This window comes from Epinephelus lanceolatus, chromosome 5 (genome assembly GCF_041903045.1).
Source record: "Epinephelus lanceolatus isolate andai-2023 chromosome 5, ASM4190304v1, whole genome shotgun sequence".
NCBI classification, from domain to species: Eukaryota; Metazoa; Chordata; class Actinopteri; order Perciformes; family Serranidae; genus Epinephelus; species Epinephelus lanceolatus.
The window spans coordinates 4,113,545-4,132,913 of record NC_135738.1 but is presented as its reverse complement, the minus strand read 5'-3'; the positions used below and the strand labels follow the sequence as shown (position 1 = coordinate 4,132,913).

General features: G+C 42.8%; 1 protein-coding gene across 1 annotated transcript in view; it reads left to right on the top strand.

Moving 5' to 3' along the window:
* cftr (CF transmembrane conductance regulator) overlaps positions 1 to 19,369 on the top strand; it is a 66,100-nt gene that overhangs the window by 39,458 nt on the left and 7,273 nt on the right. The window contains exons 14-25 of the mRNA XM_033635747.2: positions 417 to 1,206; positions 1,380 to 1,508; positions 1,592 to 1,629; positions 3,218 to 3,504; positions 3,616 to 3,695; positions 6,123 to 6,273; positions 9,071 to 9,298; positions 11,189 to 11,289; positions 14,292 to 14,519; positions 17,644 to 17,799; positions 18,082 to 18,171; positions 18,316 to 18,488. Coding sequence (XP_033491638.2) covers positions 417 to 1,206; positions 1,380 to 1,508; positions 1,592 to 1,629; positions 3,218 to 3,504; positions 3,616 to 3,695; positions 6,123 to 6,273; positions 9,071 to 9,298; positions 11,189 to 11,289; positions 14,292 to 14,519; positions 17,644 to 17,799; positions 18,082 to 18,171; positions 18,316 to 18,488 — 2,451 coding nt within the window. The remainder of the gene's footprint in view (positions 1 to 416; positions 1,207 to 1,379; positions 1,509 to 1,591; positions 1,630 to 3,217; positions 3,505 to 3,615; positions 3,696 to 6,122; positions 6,274 to 9,070; positions 9,299 to 11,188; positions 11,290 to 14,291; positions 14,520 to 17,643; positions 17,800 to 18,081; positions 18,172 to 18,315; positions 18,489 to 19,369) is intronic.

Genomic DNA, 19,369 nt, shown 5'->3' with positions numbered 1-19,369 from the left:
TGGGGGTGGTTGAGCTTAAAGTTTTAAGTTCAAGGTCAAGGTTGTCTCTTATTGTCTCAGACACACACTGGGGTTGACTTGTGGTGAGTTACGGCTGCTTCATCACACTGAATCCTTCTCAGGAAATGGGAGTTGAGCAAAATGGAATAATCCTTTGATGAAATGTGGACTTTGGCAGTTGTTCAGAGGGGAAATCTGGCAAAAACATTTTGGTTATGTGGGGAAAGCTTGAACATAGTTATGGGTATAAACACATCCAGGAGCTTGTTAATTTTGAGTGCTGGTTATTCTTTGAAGACTTGATACCTCACTCTGTCTTTTCTTGTGTGTTATATACACAGCCTGACGGTCAGGTATGGTTTAACCATTGTGACATCTGGTATTTTACAGTCTTTATTTTCTGTATCACCACACAGGTGTGTGTGTAAACTTATGGCTTCCAAGGCACGCATTGTAGTCACCAGCAAGTTGGATCATCTAAAACGAGCCGACAAAATCCTTCTACTGCACAACGGAGACTGCTACTTCTACGGTACCTTCTTGGAGCTGCAGGCCCAGCGCCCTGACTTCAGCTCCCTCCTCCTCGGCATGCAGGCTTATGACAACATCAACGCAGAGCGACGCAGCTCCATCCTCACAGAAACTCTCCGCAGGGTGTCCATCGATGAAACCGCTGGCTTCCGAGGCCCAGAGACAATTCGCCAGTCATTCCGCCAGCCGCCGCCTCCCATAGTCATCTCTGGATCCCAAGGCCATCCTGGAGGTGATGGCTACCCAGAAAAACGCAAACAGTCCCTCATCCTCAATCCCCTGGCAGCCGCTCGCAAGTTCTCCTTCATCGGGAACTCCCAACAGACTGCAAATGCTCCCCAGTCCGCGACGATAGAGGACGGGGCTTGTGAACTTTCTGAGAGGAAATTCTCAGTAGTACCGGAGGATGATCAAGTAGAGGAAGTGCTCCCCAGGGGGAACTTGTACCATCATGGGTTGCAGCACCTCAACGGGCAGCGGCGCCAGTCTGTCCTAGCGTTCATCACCAACTCTCAGGGCCAGGAGCGCAGAGAGCAGATGCAGTCCTCCTTCAGGAAAAAGCTGTCCATCACGCCGCAGTGCGACCTGGCGACCGAGCTGGACATTTATGCCCGCCGCCTGTCCAAGGACAGTGTGTATGACATTAGTGAGGAAGTGGATGAAGAAGACATGGAGGTAGAGCTTTTTTTATGTTTAGACTTCTGGAAGAATCAAACTGTTTTCTTTACGCTCATTTTCATGATCGTTCAAATGTCCAAAAAGAATCACTTGTTTTTGTCTCAGATTAAAGTTTTCCTGCATATGCAGCGTGGTCTGTCCGGTAAAAGGTCAATTCCCTTTCTTCACAGCAATGTTTTGCAGACGAACGTGACAACATCTTTGAAACTACCTCATGGAGTACCTACCTACGCTACATCACCACCAATAGGAGCTTAGTCTACGTCTTAATTTTTATCGTCGTAGTCTTCGCCCTTGAGGTAAATTTACTACCATATTTAAGTTGCTTTTACGTGTAAATTTAGTTAGATTCTTATATTTGCTTTTTTCTTTCCACTAACAGGTTGCTGGATCAGTCCTTGGCATTTTCCTCATTACTGAGTAAGTGTCATGTTTTATGTTGCTTAAGAATCTGAGACTAAGGCTGCTGTCAGACCTAGAGTGGTCTCCTTTGGTCTGAATCAGGGACTCATGTTGTTCCAAAGTTGTATAATTGCCTAGAGTTGGTTCGTGTTCTCACAGCAGCATTTACAAGCGGACCAGATCAAATGCCTTGTGTGAGAAAGCTGCTCTTGATTGGTCAGAATTTCCATGTGGGAAAAATCCAGGAAGTAAAGCAAACGTTGAAGAAGAGTACACTTGCAAGATAAATGTGACACTTTCTAATGTCACAATGGAGGGACAACTACGCAGGTTGATTTTAGTGCTGCTCATCGTGGACTATATTGCTGTCATTGTTCATTTTAGTCAAACCATACAGTTTGAAAACGAGGCGCGGCTCCAACTAGAAAACAATGTTTTGATGCATTGGATGTGCTGAATGTGCATATTAAGGCAGTACAGGAGGAGGTGCACATTAATAATCCTCCAGGACTGTAACATGCTCATGTTTAACCCAAACAATGTGTCATGTGACTGCAGTTGCTTCACATCCAGGTCGGAACACCTTCTCACCACAAACCAACCGCACCAGAGTTCATTTGTAACTGGACCGAGACCACCTCTTCAAGAAGGTCTCAGTCTGGTTGTTTTGGTGCACACCTGCCCAAACGATGATGGATGAACTGATTAGATTTTGGTGGTCATAGGTCAAGGTCACTCTGACCTTGTCTGTCTCATTCTTACGCGATATCTTAAGAACACCTTGAGAGAATTTCTTCGAATTTGGCACAAATGTTCACTTGGATTCAACAGTGAACTGATTGGAATTCTGTGTGAGTTCAGTGTGACCTTGCATCTGTCTCCTTGTGAAAGCGATATCTCAAGAACACCTTAAGGGAAATTCTTTAAATTGACACAAATGTCCACTCGGACTGAAGAAAAAACTTATTAGCATTTTGTAGTTGAAGGTCGACGGTCAAGGTCAGTTTGACCTTACAAAATATGTCTTTGCCACAAATAAAGAATTCATATGCTAATTATGACAACACTTGACACAAATGTCTAACAGGATAAAATAATGAAGGTCAAAGGTCAGCTTGACTGTGACATCATCATGTTTTAACGTCATATCTCAGGAACAGAAGGGGAGACATTTGGTCAGATACTGAATTGATGACTCTGATCTTGAAACTGTGCTGATTGTATAGATCTTCTGTGTGTGAAGCATCCATGTTTTCACTGACATGGATGGAGACTGTCAGAGACACTGGACTGGTGGGCGGAGTCATGCAACCGCGGGGCGGTAATTCTGACAAAACGATTACTTGATGATCAAAATAGTTAGCAATTGTCTGATCATTACAGCTCTAATCCAGTGTTCGATGTATAACGTATCGTACACTCAAAAGATTTTTGCATATTATGCAAACAGTTATCAGTCATTCCTCCTCATTGCCACTGTTGTGTTAAGTACTTAAGAGCAATAATGGCACAAACTGATTTGTCTCCTGACTGACGGGGCTACAGTTTAGACTGTGTCTGTTTTCAGTCCATGTTTTATTTTCAGTCCTTTGCTCTGTTCCTACAGTGAGATCTGGAGGGACGGCGCCAACCCGGCATCGCCAAACTACATCGACGAGCAGCACCCCAACACCTCGTCGCCCCCCACCCACCTGGCAGTCATCGTCACACCGACGAGCGCCTACTACATCATCTACATCTTTGTGGCCACGTCGGAGAGTGTGCTGGCCTTGGGATTCTTCAGGGGTCTCCCATTAGTGCACACGCTACTCACTGTGTCCAAAAGACTGCATGAACAGATGCTTAGCGCCGTGCTGCGAGCTCCCATGGCCGTGCTCAACACCATGAAGACAGGTGATTTTCTCAGTTTATAATTTTGTGTGATTGAAATGTCACATGTCGGGAGTGTTGTGGTACATGTACTGATATGGTCATTCACTAATTTTCTTGTTTGTCCTCTTCCAGGCCGGATCATTAACAGGTTCACCAAGGACATGGCCACTATAGATGACATGCTGCCTCTGGTGCTGTTTGACCTCATACAGGTATTTAACCAACACAGTGGGTGATGTCACAAAATGTTTTCAAGTTTCAAGGTTTTATTTTGTCACAAACTCAACATATCTGCCTCCTCCAGCACGGTACTACTGTACATACTGTGCAAGATAAAATAATAAATATAGTGCAAAAACAAAAGGGGTGCAGGGAAATTGAAGGGTACTTACCTACTTGTCCAGGAAATATAATGCAAACTCCACATCAGTTATAAAATTTCCTTGATCTTTCAAATGTTGCACTGATGTTCACTCAGGTTGTAGTGAAAGAAAACACATCAAGTAGTTATTTTTCTTTACTGAGATTAAGTTGTGCACTCCTTAAACATGTATTGAATTTGAATTTATTGAAAGGGCAGCCCCTTGAGATGTAGCATCTCATTTTCAAGGGTGTCCTCAGCCACAAATACAAAACAAAAACACACAGACAAAACTGCTTTACATGAAAAACACACACTACAAATACACAGATACAGACATTTCGCTGACCATTTCCCATTCATCCCCCCGCCCTCAGCGAGTAGATGACAAACAGTACAGTAAACTTGTAGATAACTCAAATATATGTAATAACTTTGGTGGAAAATGCTTTAACATTTCATGCAGCCTCTCGGCTCAGCAAAGGGTAAACAACCCCGCTGGCTTCTCTATGTGTCGCTTCCGTACGCAGTCAGTGGAGCCCAAATGAATACGCCGCGACGCTACCCTGACGTGACGCTTACGTTTGCAGCCGGTGGAGCCCGGCCGTTAGTTACTTCCAACAACTTGATGGGGGTCACTCCTATGCAGTGCAAAAATGGTCCAGGGGTCATAAATCCAATCCAAAAACTGGTTATTTTTCTATGATGAACCATAGAATTCAATTAAATTTAGGGCTGCACAATATCATTAGAGCATCACCATGCGTCCTTGTGCAATAGTCACATCGTGAGACTCACAGTATAAGTTCATCTTAAAAGGCAATATGCCATATTATTTTGCTGGTTAATACTTTAGGTTGTGAAGTTCTCAATTTCCAGGACAGTTTGATTGTAAAATGTATATTTCATGCAAATACAGCCTTTTCAAATCCCAAATGATGACTTCTTTCCAACTAGAGCTATTCAAGTTATTGCAATACACTGTATATTGCAATACATATCGCAGTACACAAAATCGTTGTCGCATTGTCAGTTTTGTCTAATATTTTGCAGCCCTCATTCATTTTGAATCACCAACACAACTGTTAGACTGATGATACACAGAGCAACTTTTTGAGCAACGTTGTTGGGCATTATTCTCAGGGATGCAAACATGGTCCAGAAAGAGAGAGCTTGTGGAAGCGAAATTCTGAATATTAAAATACACTAACCTAATTTGGAAGAATACTGTGTATTCCAAAACAGAACAAATCCATTGAGCAACAGTGTTTCCCCTATGTGCAACTAGCAGCAGTGGTGCTCCACTGCTGAAATATGACCGCTGCTGATTTATTTTTAGTTTTTTTGTCTTAGCTCTTTAGAAACTACAGTTATGTTATTTGGCGATGTGATTTCAAATGTAGCAAAGTACAATACTTCAGTCAAAATTTACTCAAGTAAAAGTAAAATTACAGATTTTAAAAACTACTGAAAAAATTACAAATTACATTAAAAAACTACTCAATTACAGTAACATGAGTAAATGTAATTAGTTACTTTCCACCTCTGGTTTTCAGTACGACATTTTAAAAATATGAACAAGTTGTTTTGAAATATTATTATAAAGAAGTCCTGAAGCAGTGGAAAGAGGTAACAGATCTCAGGAAAAGAGGAAGATTATTCCAGTCAGATGGAGCTTTGCGCCGGAACGACCTTGGTCCAACTTCTTTGAAAATTCTGGGGACAAAGAAAATGAGGTATTGCACATGCCTCGGTGGATGAAAGGAATTAAAAGAGTCAAAATGAAAATTGAATTGAACACAATGAAAGTGCCCTCTAGATTTAGGCTGCAAGTCATTCAGTGATCCATACATGAAGCAGTGGTGGTTCTAACGCAGCTGTCTATCATGTCAGTCACTGCTTGTTAACTGATTGACTAACTCAAACTGGGCAGAGCTGATCAAATATGAATCAATATTCTGTTGCTGCATTGTTGATTTCTCACCTCAGATGTTTTCAGAAACATATTTTAGTGACTGTGCAGTTGTAAAATGAGAACATTTTCTCCGTCCAGCAGGTGCCTTGTTTTGGCTCGACTGTTTTAAACATGGCGACCAGATCCCGAACTTCCTCATTTACAGCTAAACAGTATACTGAGATGTGTTTCTGCAGACGTGTGAGGCAGAAATAGGCAATGCAGTAACAGAATCTTGATTCATCTTTGATCTGTGCTACCTAGTTTGACAGTCTGACCGCCATAGGTCTGATCATTTTTCTCTTTTTTCCCCTCTAACACCAGCTCACGTTGATTGTTACGGGTGCCATCTTCACTGTGTCCATCATGCGGCCTTACATCTTCATCGCTGCCATCCCGTTGGCTTTCCTCTTCGTTATCCTCAGAAAGTACTTTTTACGAACAGGACAGCAGCTCAAGCAACTAGAGGCTGAAGGTGAGAGTGGGGGAGGAAATGTGTGTGTGAGACATTACGTTGTTATAAGAAAAGTGCAGTGACTCCATTTGGTCTTTGATAAGAGATATAACAAGTACCAAGAAGGACACATCAGGCGAAGAGTAGAGGAAGGAGACTGACCTTCTTATACTAAAGAAAAATATTCATTTGCACAAAGTGAATTGAAATAGAATTTAAAAACTGGCTGGATTAAAACATTTAATTAAATGTAGCAAGTGTTTTCTTAATTTCCAAACATGGATTAGGTCATCTGCTTCTGTTGCTTAAAAATGCGTTTTGAATGCTTACCTCTGAGAGAATTTACCCCTGAAGATACAAAGGTTTGTATTTCTCTTTGATTTGACATCATCATGAGAGTGAGAGTTAGGAAGGATAAAAACAGGCAGAGAAGAGATCGACAAGAACGCAGTGATGAAATGGCAAATATTAGGGAAGAGTAAAAGTGAGAACATGACAGGAAAACCAATAGAGCCAACAGAGGAAGTGAGACTCGGGGAGTTGGACGCAACAGTCATCATAACTGGCAGCAGAGCTGGTGGGCTGAAGAACAAAAACACGACAGAGGAAGGGTTAAAGGAGAGGATGGAAGGGCTGCCTCCGAGGGGCAGGAACAGTGAAAGGAAGTGAGGCAGGATGAATAAAATAACCGTTATCCTCCAGTTATAACAGAAGTTGGTCTCCATGTGAAAAGAATGAACACATTGCTAAAAGCTTTTACACATAAGACAGTTGTTTATGCATGTGGGTGTACGTTTGCAGGACAGTCTCTATAACTACTAGACCTTCTCCCAAAGTGAGAGTCTTGTCATAATTGGTGTGTTGCTGAAAAGCTAAGTTTAGTGATGTTTTGGAAATAATGACAAAGGTGACGTGGAAGCTGCATTGACCATTTTTCGTGGCCGAAGGCATTACGCTTTGGGGTTGCCTGTAGGTGTACCGTCCCATCCTTGTGATCACGATATCTCAAGAACTTCCCAAGAGAATTTCTTCAAATTTGGCACAAATGTCCACTTGTATTCAATGATGAACTGATTAGTTTTTGGTGGTCAAAGGTCAAGGTCAGTGTGACCTTGAATCTTTGTCATTCTTTCTAATTCTTGTGAAAGCGATATCTCAAGAACACCTCAAGGGAATTTCTTTAACTTTGACACAAACGTCCATTTGGACTGAAGAATAAATTGATTAGAATTTTGTGGTCAGAGGTCAGCATGACCTTGACTGGTGCGCAGAGGCATACAACTGCGGGGCGGAATTCTAGTTCTGAATTAACCAAGTTATCGTCTCTGAATTACGAGTAGTTTCTACAGTATGTTAACAACATCTGCTTTTGTTAATTCCTAATACCAAGCAGCAGTTTTTTTTTCAAGTGAATGTGTTATCCTTCCATAATTCACCCCCAAAAAGATGTCAGCAGTGAGGAAAGCACATTTTCTGACTAACCTTTGGTAGTAATCAACCAAGCAGGTAGAGTAGTCGGATTTTATTGGTTAAGATTTGGAGATATTCATCTCTGCCTCAAACCCTTTAAAATGGACAGATGGAAACTCATTTATCGTATTTGTAGTGCCTTTACAAATTATATTAAATCAATAACAACAACTTTGTTTCTAGAAACAGTCTCTGTCACTTTGAATAACCCAGAGAGCACGATGTCAACAGTTTACATGGCGACTGTTAATTTTAGATGAAAGAATACCCAATGAAAACTGTTCTTCATTCTTGTTCCTGTGAGTGAGACCTCAGTACATAACTGCAATAACTACGTAATATAAAGATTTACAATACTGTATATATACATACTAAAAAACGATGACATAGATCAGAGCACAGAACAATGATCTAAAAGTTAAGAGGTTTGGCAGCCAGCAGGGCAGTGCAGCTCTGTACAGCCAGAGGATAAAAAAACAGGTCACCGGACTGTGTGTGTTTTGGACTTCCCCGCTCTGCTCTCGATTCTGTCAGTGAATGTTCGTTTCGGTGATGACGGCGAGGTCTTTTCCGGAGCCGCTGAGAGCACGTCGGGGTCAGAGAGATGAGCCGAGCTGGGATTTCCTCCAACCCCATCCTGGTGTCGCTCTCGTGTAGCATGTCAGACAAGACACTGTGGAAATGTTATGTGTGTTAGTCACTCAGAGGTTTATTTGGCTCCAGTGGGAGTCGGTTTTCTACCCTGACAGTTTATAGTCATCTTCTCTGCTCACTGAGCCCTACGCTGATTTTTATGTTTCTTCAAAAGCAACTTCTTCTCGCCATTGAACACTTTCTTATGTGGATGTCTGATCAGTGCTGATGGTAAATGTCATCAGTTGAAGCAATATTTCCTCAGTGTGTGCTATATTGACCCAGAAAGCCGAGTTCTCTTGTAGGCATTGCCTACATGTACCAGGATTAGTGGTGGGCGGATCGATGCCAAAATAATATACTCTCGATACTACATTGTGATTTTTAAGATTGATCCTTGCGTCAGTAGGATCTAGTGAACACATCTAGTGTTCACGACAGGTGGTGACATTTTCTATTTGTTTGGTTTACTGTCCTTTGTTTCCGTCTGACACTGGTTAGCCTGCAGTCGCATCAGATTGAAATCTGCTTAATTCCAGCCCTCTCTCTATTAGCTTTAATCCGAGCCAGTTTTACTCACTCATTCCTCACTTCACTCCAGTTGCTTTATTGATCAGACCAACTGAGTGAATGTGTGATAAGCAGCTTACAAAACAATAAACTTTTAAACTGTATGTAGTTAAAACCAGTTGTCTCCTCTTCTCTTCTCCTGCAGCTCGCAGCCCCATCTTCTCCCACCTCATCATTTCATTGAAGGGTTTGTGGACGATTCGGGCATTTGGGCGTCAGACCTACTTCGAGATGCTCTTCCATAAAGCGCTCAATACTCACACAGCCGCCTGGTTCCACTACTTGTGCACGCTGCGTTGGTTCCTCTTCCGCTGTGACATGATCTTCGTCCTGTTCTTCACCGCCGCTGCCTTCATCGCCGTGGGAACCAACCGTGAGTGACGAGATGAAGGGTTGCTTGTACAGATCAAGGATAGATTTCAGGAAGGGATAAACAGACTTGTTTAACACCCTGACCACTGTATTTTTTTGGTTTACACAATAAGTTTTGAAGGAAGTCTGAGGAATTGAGGACTTTTCTCAGCCTATAATGGATTTCATAATCCTTCCTTTAAAGACTCAATAACCCCTAAATTTGACTTGCCTGTTTTCAGATGGCCATTCTCAGCGGTGTAATGCATCATAGATATAGGTTAGTAGATGCCCACCACACTGTCTGTTAGGTTGAGAAGGCTGTTATATGGCCATGAAATTAAACTTTCTGCCAGAAGGGGCTTTCCCATTAAAGAGCACAAAGAGTTGTGGGAGTTTGCATATGCAGTCTACATGTGCTTTGTGGACTGGGAGAAGGCTTATGACTCCTGCAACTTTAATCTAGGAGACAGAGGTTTGAGTTCCATGTGAAACCAATACGAATGCCCAACCATGAAATTTTTCCAGACCTAACCATGTCATTTGGTACCTAGACCTTGGGAAAGTGAAACCTGACAAACTGGCAATGGCTATTGAATGTGCTGATAACAGCCTTCTGAACCTACCAATAGGTGTAGCAGGCCCCTAGTGACCCATATCTATGAGAGTTATTACCACAGGTAACAGGCATTTCACAGGCTGATAAGATCCAGTTAGGGTACAGTCTTGTCTTTGCTGACCTCCAGTGGTTTAACCTCTCACCTTGCTGCAGTTACAGGCCATTTTTTTGGACTACTGTCCTTGTCCCAGTACACAAGCACGGGAGGGGAATCCATCCATTCAAGTATGTGCGACTCCTCTACGATAGGTGGAGATATGCCCCCTTTCAGCTTGTTAGTATTGGACCTTTTTCCTGTTGACCTATTACGTCACAGACCAAACAATGGACAAACAAGTTAGCTACGGTTAGCTAGCTGCTAACTGGTACCATGGTGGACAACTTTACAGCTCTGTACATTTGGTCCGTCCAAAAAGTCACGGCTCTGGATGTAGATTTCTCCATGTTGTTACCGGCTTCCTCTTCTCTGACACATTTAATGCTATTGGACTTCCGGGTCAAAGCCCGGGGCGGAAACTGTGGAGCATGCTCAGAGCGCCTCGGCCAGTTTGGGCTGATTAACTGTATACATGCAGGAGGAATTCAACTTTTAATCACATTATCTGGGTGTGTTAGTCTGACTGAAATCGTACTAAATTGAAATTCTTAAAGTCGGACCAACATGTTAACATGGATTTTAAAAGTCCGGTTTTAGTCGGACTGACACAATAAATGTCTGATTTTATGTAAATGCACAGACTGACCGTAGATAAGTACCTCATATAAGCCCACCTCAAAAAATCCAAACTATCCTAGGAGACAAACAGCAGCAGGTTGTACACATAAATATCAGAAGGAGGAGGGAACATCTTGAAATTCCAGTAAGTTAGCGGGTTAGTTAACACCTTATTATTTCCACCAGGCCTATCGAGTGAAGAAGCCTCGGTCTTATCTGTGTGCCACAGTGTGCAGACTCAGATATCAGGATCATAACAAACAGATGGTCTGTGAAAACTGATCAAAAGTGTCGGAATGCCGACGGATAAAATTTCATGTACAAAAGGAAGCACTTGTTTATGTTCAATTAAATGAATGGGAAACACAAGTGCACACACACATGCAAACACGTGTTGTTGCGTCATAGCCTGTGTTTATGTTGAGAGCAGATTAAAGGGTCATTTCACAGCTCATTATTTCCAATAGAGCAAGAGCCAAAGTACCTGAGTGCCTACCCTGACATCAGAGAGGGCAGCTTTGATTGGATGATTTTGATGACTGTGTGTGTGTGTGTGTGTGTGTGTGTGCACTCCACAGAGGACAAACCAGGGGAGATTGGCATCATCGTGGCCCTGGCCATGCTTATTCTGGGGACCTTCCAATGGGCTGTCATCACCAGCATCACTGTGGATGGACTGGTATGTGGTTCACAAACACACACACACACACACACACACACCGCCCATCGTTTGTATCATACTAAGACCTGACTTGCATTGAAATACCACACAACCAATGGCCAGTCAAGAGTGTGTCAAGCGTTACCTGAACACACACTAAAGAAGTTTTGCTGAACGGGTTCGTTTTTGTTTCTTCCCATCTGTTGTTCAACCTCCCGAAAGTTTTCCCTCACCGCGCTGCTTCACCCTTTATCACACCAACTTCCTGTTGAAGTGTGCATGCACGCACAAACCTGAGGATCCTGTGGTCACTCATCCTGGTTCAAGCTCTCCTCAGTTCTGACCCTAAAGTGGCAGAATGAGTCACTTCATCACTTCATCCTTCGCTGCAGACTGAAAACCCACCTTTATTGACTACATCTCAACAGCCCTTGCAAGCTCTTAGCATTAGGGATGGGCATATTAATTAAATTACATATTTGAGTACCCGCAGTAGATGGTTATAGAGTTCTCGAGTACTTGCAAAAAAATTATATATATATATTTTATATATGGCATAGTAAATGCCATTGACAGTGGAACACAAGTAATTTGAAATTCATTTACTGAACAACCAGGCTTCAGTTTGTCTGTTAAACCAGTTGAAAGTTAACAAGAAAAATCCGCCATCTTCCTGTTGCTGCTGTTAACGTTACGTAGGTTAGACACAGAGGTCACGTTACCACAGTAGTAACCTCATGATAAACAGAAAGAGAGAACAACAGCGGGACGAGGAGGCGCTGAGCGAAGCAGTAAACTGCACACAGCTCTGCAATAAAATAAGATTTTACCATGTTCACATGTGGGAGGGGTGGCGGCAGGTACTCTATAGTCTCATTTCCATCAAACCCTTTCAGTCCAGCACCTTTGGAACCAGCAGTAACCCTTCAGACATGGTACCTAGACCCTCGGTCTGTTCAGACAGTCCTCTTAAATGTGGGCGGGGTTGTTGTCACTCACTGCTCCGTCCAGCACTCGCTGTATTTCCTCATCAGCTGTGACACAGATGGAAGTCTGCACCTGGTTTATCGTCCACAGAACGAGGCTGCACGCCCACATTTTCACAACAAAATAGAACAGGCTGCAGTGAGAGTCTCTCTCCATGGGATATTTAAAAATAGCAGCTTTGTGCATTTAGTCCTTCTCAGGCAAGCTCAGGGGTTTAGTGTTGCTGTAGCCCACAGGAAGTGAGGATTAGAATATATGACCTTCACATAATCCGCTCCAAATTAATCTATATTTTTAAAGTCATTACTAAAAGTGTGTGTCATATAGAAACTAAAGTCATGGTCAAAGTTGTCACAGTGAAATTTAAGGTGTGCTGATGGATTCACGTCATCAACTCATGCATTGAGTAACATTACAAGTTAACGTTCCACCTTAAAAGTTGCCGGCAGTCAGCCCAGTGAATGAAGTTATTTTTTCTCTTTCATTTTATAGTTGTAGTTTACTGATGTATGAACAGAGGTTACATAAAACCAGAGTGACCGTCCTCTACTGACTAATCACACTGCAGGGTTTCTAGCTCCACCTTTTAGTACCAGATCTGTGTGCTAGGTACCCCAACAGAGGGGGGACCAAACATGGGGACGCTAAGGAACGCTTCTGTTGGGACCATCCACAACTTTCACTGCGGGAACATAAAATAAGCTGAACTGAACTGGACTGCATTGCTCGGTGGAAACAGGGCTTATATGCTGAGTGAACACTGACGTCCAAACGAGTACTAGAGTGCTCATGCCAATTCCTACTGACCATGTCTCATTCCCTAAAAGCACTGTTACAGCCTGGCTCACATGGCTACAACAACACACTTTGATATAGTTTAACAAAAGAAGCGTCATTTAACCAAATACACTGAATTAAAAAGTGAGCTAAATATTTCAAGTGCAGAGTAAAGTAGAAATATGTAGGAGCAGGTGATCTTAAGAGCTAAATCATAGGCAGTTGGACTTGCTTGAGACGTTTCACTTCTCATACACGAAGCTTCTTCAGTTCTAACAGACTGGTGCGGAGTCTGTGTGGGTGTGAACCCTTACAGAGTCTTTGAGGTCACACGTGAGCTCTGAGTTTCAGGGTCGTTGTCTCTTACATTTGTGGGCGGTCTGCAACAGATCTGAAACCACAGAAGACACAAAGGTTTGGAGGGACAATCCTTTCCTCTGTGTAACAACATTTGATGTGACCTGACTGCTCCTTGTTCAGAGGAAGAACAGTCTGACCTCAGCAGTTAGTGTTATTTATAAAGACCATGTGAGACACCTTTGAACCAGTTTGTTGCCGTCCAGCGGCGGTTTTCTCCTCACGTTTAGGTTAGTGGAGCTGACAGAGCTTATCACAGCACAGGACGTTTTGTTCAGTACACGCACCAACACCCTCACACGATGGTGCTGGGGTGTTTGGGGGAGCTGGCAGTGTTCTTCACAGCGTGACTGATAATGTAATGTAAGAAAAAGTCTCATTACAGTAACTCCCTCTGATTAACATCCTCGCTGAGGTGTGTATCTACTGAAATATCTTTGTCAAGCTCAAGTACGTTTAGTTTGCTGTTCCTGAAACATTGCTTGAGTAAGAAAATCACCAATATATCAACTTTGGTGATAAGCAAACAAGAAACAGTCCTGTGTCAGTTTTATATGGATGTATATTTTAGAAATTCCAATAGTTTTGAAATGGTTTCTTCAGCTTAATTTATTAGAAAACAAAAACAAAAAATATTTGAATATATTTACATTTCTTAATCACAATAATTGAATTGTGATTGATTCTACCAGTGAACACCAGGAGCAGTGGTGGACTATGGTTAGAAAATAAATAGGAAATACAGGAAAATATATAGGAGCCATATTGTGGCTCGTTACCAGACAGGCTTAGAAAATGTTTTGGAAATGTCTGCCTTAACAACTCAACAAAGAACATAGATAAACTGTATTTACACATCCAGCAGCTCTCCTCACGCTCCTTCTTTCTCTGCCTCTCAGATGCGTTCGGTGGATCGGGTGTTCAAGTTCATTGACATGCCACCAGAGGAGCCACTGCCAGGGAAATCTGGTAAAGGAGGCTCCGACCTCATCATCGACAACCCGCACGCCAAGGACTGCTGGCCCAACCGTGGCCAGATGGACGTCCGGGGTCTCACTGTCAAATACACGGAGGCTGGTCGCTCCGTCCTCAGCGACATCTCCTTCTCTGTGGATGGAGGGCAGAGCGTAAGTCTCCTGAGTGATGGGTGACGAGTGTGTGTGACGGGACTTTAATGAAACTTGGCAGAGTGATGCATGTTCGCTGGGTCTTATTGGATTGTAAAACATCAAAGCACTGATTAGTCTGAGAGGGGCCACTGCAATTAAAGAGTCACAGCAAGGTCACAGCAAGGAGACATACCAGCCAGCAGGACGCTGCGTCACATGTGGTCACATGTTTACTACTTGTTATTCAGGGCTTGAAATGAACTTTTTTAAATGGTAGCACTGGTGCTCCTAACTTCAAAAAGTTAGGAGCACCAGGAAAATTTTGGGAGCACCCATCGTAATGTAAGAAGCACCAACAGTGTAATCGATTTTTTTTTATTGCAACAAAAAGTCGACATTATATTGTATACATTACATTGTATGTGTGTATATACAATTATCATTAACTTTTCAGTTGAAGACATTTTTAGAAAAACACCACTGAAGCACTGAACACCACTGCATGAAAGAGAAACCTTAGATGATGATGATACTGATGATGACTGTCATCATCAGTATCATCAAAATGTAAAGCACTCAAAGTGCCCCATCACACAATTAGGAAGACAGAAAACCAATCAGAGTAAACGAAACGTGTGGCGTAGGCTAGCACAACGCCACTGTAAACAGACCAGCAAGCAAGTGCAGTGTGCAGCGGAGATGAGCTGTGTGGGGAAAGAGTGTTGCCGGCTTTACGGATTTCCTCCTCACTGTGGACTCCGAGTTGCATGGCTGTGATTCCCAGCTTGGTCACTTCCCTGACCTGCTCCTCCATGAGAGCAACTAGCGGAGAAACAATAGCCATTAAAAAAGTCTTTCAGCATCCTCTTCATTTTCTCTTCTCTCCGGCATGAATTAGTTAATTAACAAGCGCAGCTGTCGTCACTTCTCTGTCTCCACTGCGGCATCTCTGCTACGTGTTTGTGTGTGCATCAAAGTGGCGCAGCAGCCCTGACACACAGCCAGCAGGAGGAGAGGCTGCTGCACAATAATAACTGACACCAAAACATAACAGCCACAGATAAAAGAGCCGGTAACTTCGGAGCTTCTCAATACTACAGTTGTTGATAATTTAGCGACGCAGCCCATTTACTACACAAGATTAACGGGGTTAAAGCTCCACACATCTGTGCGAAAAAGCACATATTAAAAAATCGATCTTGGGGGCGTTGGTAGCGTAGTGGATAGTGCCGGCGCCCCATGTACAGAGGCGATGCCTCGCTGCAGCGGTCGCAGTTTTGATTCCGGCTTGCAACCCTTTGCTGCATGTCATCCCCCCACTCTCTCTGTCTCTCCCCCCATTTCACACTGTCCTGTCAATTAAAGGCAAAAAGCCTAAAAAATAATCTTTAAAAAAAAAAAAAATCGATCTTGGATTTTATGAATTGATATCTGGTCACTGAAATGCAGATCGATTTGAATCGGATGAATCAATTATCTTAACCCAGGCCTAATGAATCCACTGTGAGCACCAAAAGTTAGCAACTAGCTCATAGAGCTGCAACGATGAATTAATGAGTTATCAACTATTAACTTAATTGCCAACTTATTTGATAATGGATTAATCAGTTGGAGCAATTAAAAAAAACACCTCAATATTCTCTAAATCCAGCTCTTACATGTGAATATTTTCTGGTTTCTTTCCTCCTCTATGACAGTAAATTGAATATATTTGGGTTGTGGAAAAACAAGACATTTGAGGACGTGATCTTGGGCTCAAGGAAACACTAATTGATAATTCTCACCATTTTCTAATATTTTATAGCCTTAAGGCTTTCCATGTAGGCACATGGAAGGGCAGGGAGGTTTGCTCTCTTTGCCTCAGGCTTTCTGCTGGGCGCATGGAAGGGCAGAGAGGTGTGCTCTCTCTACCTTAGGCTTTCCACGTAGGCGCATGGAAGGGCAGGGAGGTTTGCTCTCTTTGCCTCAGGCTTTCCACGTAGGCGCATGGAAGGGCAAATTTAATACTGCAAATGGAAGTGAAATTTTCTTTGGCTAAAGTGGTCCTGACTGAAATATCTTAAGATTAGTTTATTTGAGAAAAATTGAAATATAGCGGTAAAAAACGAAATAAAAAACACAGGCATATTGTCAAGGATGACACAAAGTCCAGGACTTATTTCCATCATGGTCCCCCGATGTTCTATCAGAACTTCCACTACACAACAAGAAGGTGACACTCAACCACAACATACCAAATCCCAACACAGCAACCCACCCACAGATATACGTACATGCCAGTAATGTCGATCCTCTCTGGGGCCAAAGTACTGTACAAACAAATACAGACAAATGTACATGACCCTGAGGGAACTGTCCAAATTATGAAAAAAAGATGATAAAATGATCAAAATAAAATGGAATAACTGAGGACAGCACAAACAGCAGCAATAACATCGGTGACAAATGCTTAAGTTCTTCTACTTCTTTCTCTCATGAACACACTCATATCTGTAATTCATCCCTCCTATCTGAATACCTTATGGTATTTAATTAGGGTGGAGGAGGAAGTCAGCGTTGACCAAATAGCTTTCAGTGGAAAATAGAGAAAAAAGTAATATTTGACCGTTCTCTGTGTCTCTCTCTGCTCCTGGCAGTAATTATAGTCAGTTTGAGCTCCTTATAATGAATCCTGGAGGACAGCTGAGCTCAGTAAGTGTCAGCACTTTAGCCTCGTCCCATTAGCTGCTCTATGGCCTTCTGATAAATGGGCTAATTGTTGCCGCGAGGCTGCAGAAGAAAGGACGGAGAGCTTTTAGACCCGGAGACACCTCAAGGCAGCGATTCATTTCACAGTGTCATTAGTCATTACTCCACTCATATCCATATGTACAGCATACTGTACACAGTGTGTGTGCATGTACTGTATACAGTGTTCTATAGGTACGCTTTGTACAAGGACACAAGATACAGAACTACATATGCACCATAGTGAGGTTTGTATCTGGTGTCCTTGTGTGCATGAATCTGTCTAACTGAGAATGCTAAATGACTTCATTAAACCTTTTAATGAACCGAAAAGCGAGAAATGAGTTTAAATATTTATCAGATTAAATGTTTCTGTTCTCTGTGCGTGTGTGTGTGTGTGTGTGTGTGTGTGTAGGTGGGTCTGCTGGGTCGAACCGGTTCAGGGAAGAGCACCCTGCTCTCCGCTTTGCTGCGTCTCGCCTCCACTGACGGAGAAATCTCCATCGACGGCGTCTCCTGGAACTCCGTGTCCCTGCAGACATGGAGGAAGGCCTTCGGGGTGGTGCCGCAGGTACGTCTACTGCTTTTCAACAAGACACGTGGCATTCAAAGGCTGCTGGTTGGAATTCAGATACTGTTGAGCAACTCAACTCAAAACTGGCAATTGTGCAGAATTCACCTTTAGAGAGTTACGTGTGAAACAGTTTAGTGTCATATAAAGAGTACATTGTAGTAAAACTGAAAGTTGTAAAATTCAGATGTTTTTTTTTATAGCACCACTACCCAATGTTCCTGCAGTTTAGTATAACATTTTGAATGCCGACCATTTTGCTTTGTTTTTTGTTTTGAACAGAGAGTCTTTATTCTGACCGGCACCTTCCGGATGAACCTGGACCCTCATGGACGTTACAGTGACGAAGAGCTGTGGAGGGTCGCTGAGGAGGTGAGGCTCTGATTTCTCTTTTCCCCTGCTGAGCTTATAACTCTGTCTAATTCTGTGTCATAGTTTTGGTTATCAGGATTATCACCTGTAGTCATTTTGGTTGAATGCTTGGTTAAATGAAAAATGTGTCGCGTGTGTCGTCAGGTGGGTTTGAAGTCAGTGATCGAGCAGTTTCCAGACAAGCTGGACTTTCAGCTGGAGGACGGAGGCAACGTGTTGTGCAACGGACACAAACAGCTGCTGTGTCTCGCCCGCTCCATCCTCAGCAAGGCCCGCATCCTGCTGCTGGACGAACCCTCCGCCTACCTCGATCCCATGTCAGTATTACACCCCAACACTCTAATCTGTGTGTGTGTGTGTGTGTGTGTGTGTGTGTGTGTGTGCACCTTTCAATGTAATGCAGTTTTGAATCTTTATTTTGAGTTAAGAGTTTATTCTTAACAATTTGTGATACAGCATAAGAAAAAACCTGAACTCAAGTACCGCACTAAAGTAGTTTGGAGGTACTTGTACTTCATTATTTTATACTACTTTAAACTTTTATTCAATTCAATAGAACTTTGTTTATCGCCAAGGAAATTCTTGTGCCACACAAAATAATAAAACATTTACATTTTATTCAAAAGGCGCCTTTCAAAACACCCAAGTTCACCTCACAGAGCACAAAATAACATACAAAACAAGAGACGTGAATTGGGCACACACATAATGTTGCTGTGATAAAATCAGGGGAAGGGATTCGAAGGATGTTACTCCATCAGACTGTCAGATGTGTGGGGGTAGGGAGTTTGAGAGGCTGGGGGCAGTGCAGCTGAAAGCCCTGGCACCCATGGTGCTGAGGCGTGAGGTGAGGACGGTAAGGAGACCAGCAGAGGAAGAGCGCAGATAGCGGGAGGGAGTGTACTCCTGGAGGTCAGAAAGATAGGTGGGGGCGAGTCGTGGAGGGCTTTGAAGGTGACGAGGAGGTTTTTGTAGTCAATGAAAAAAATACCTGAAAGGAGTTTTATTTTTGAAAACAGATTGAGAAGCACTGCATGACGCTGCCGTGCAAGATATTGAATAACTAAAAAAATAAAACCACTGAAGTAAAAGGATCAGAGTACGTCCTCCACCACTATACAATGAATAGAAAATGTCCCTCTGCCACTGAACAGCTTTGATCTTTGAGTCTTAGTTTAACACTTTCACACATTTTCAT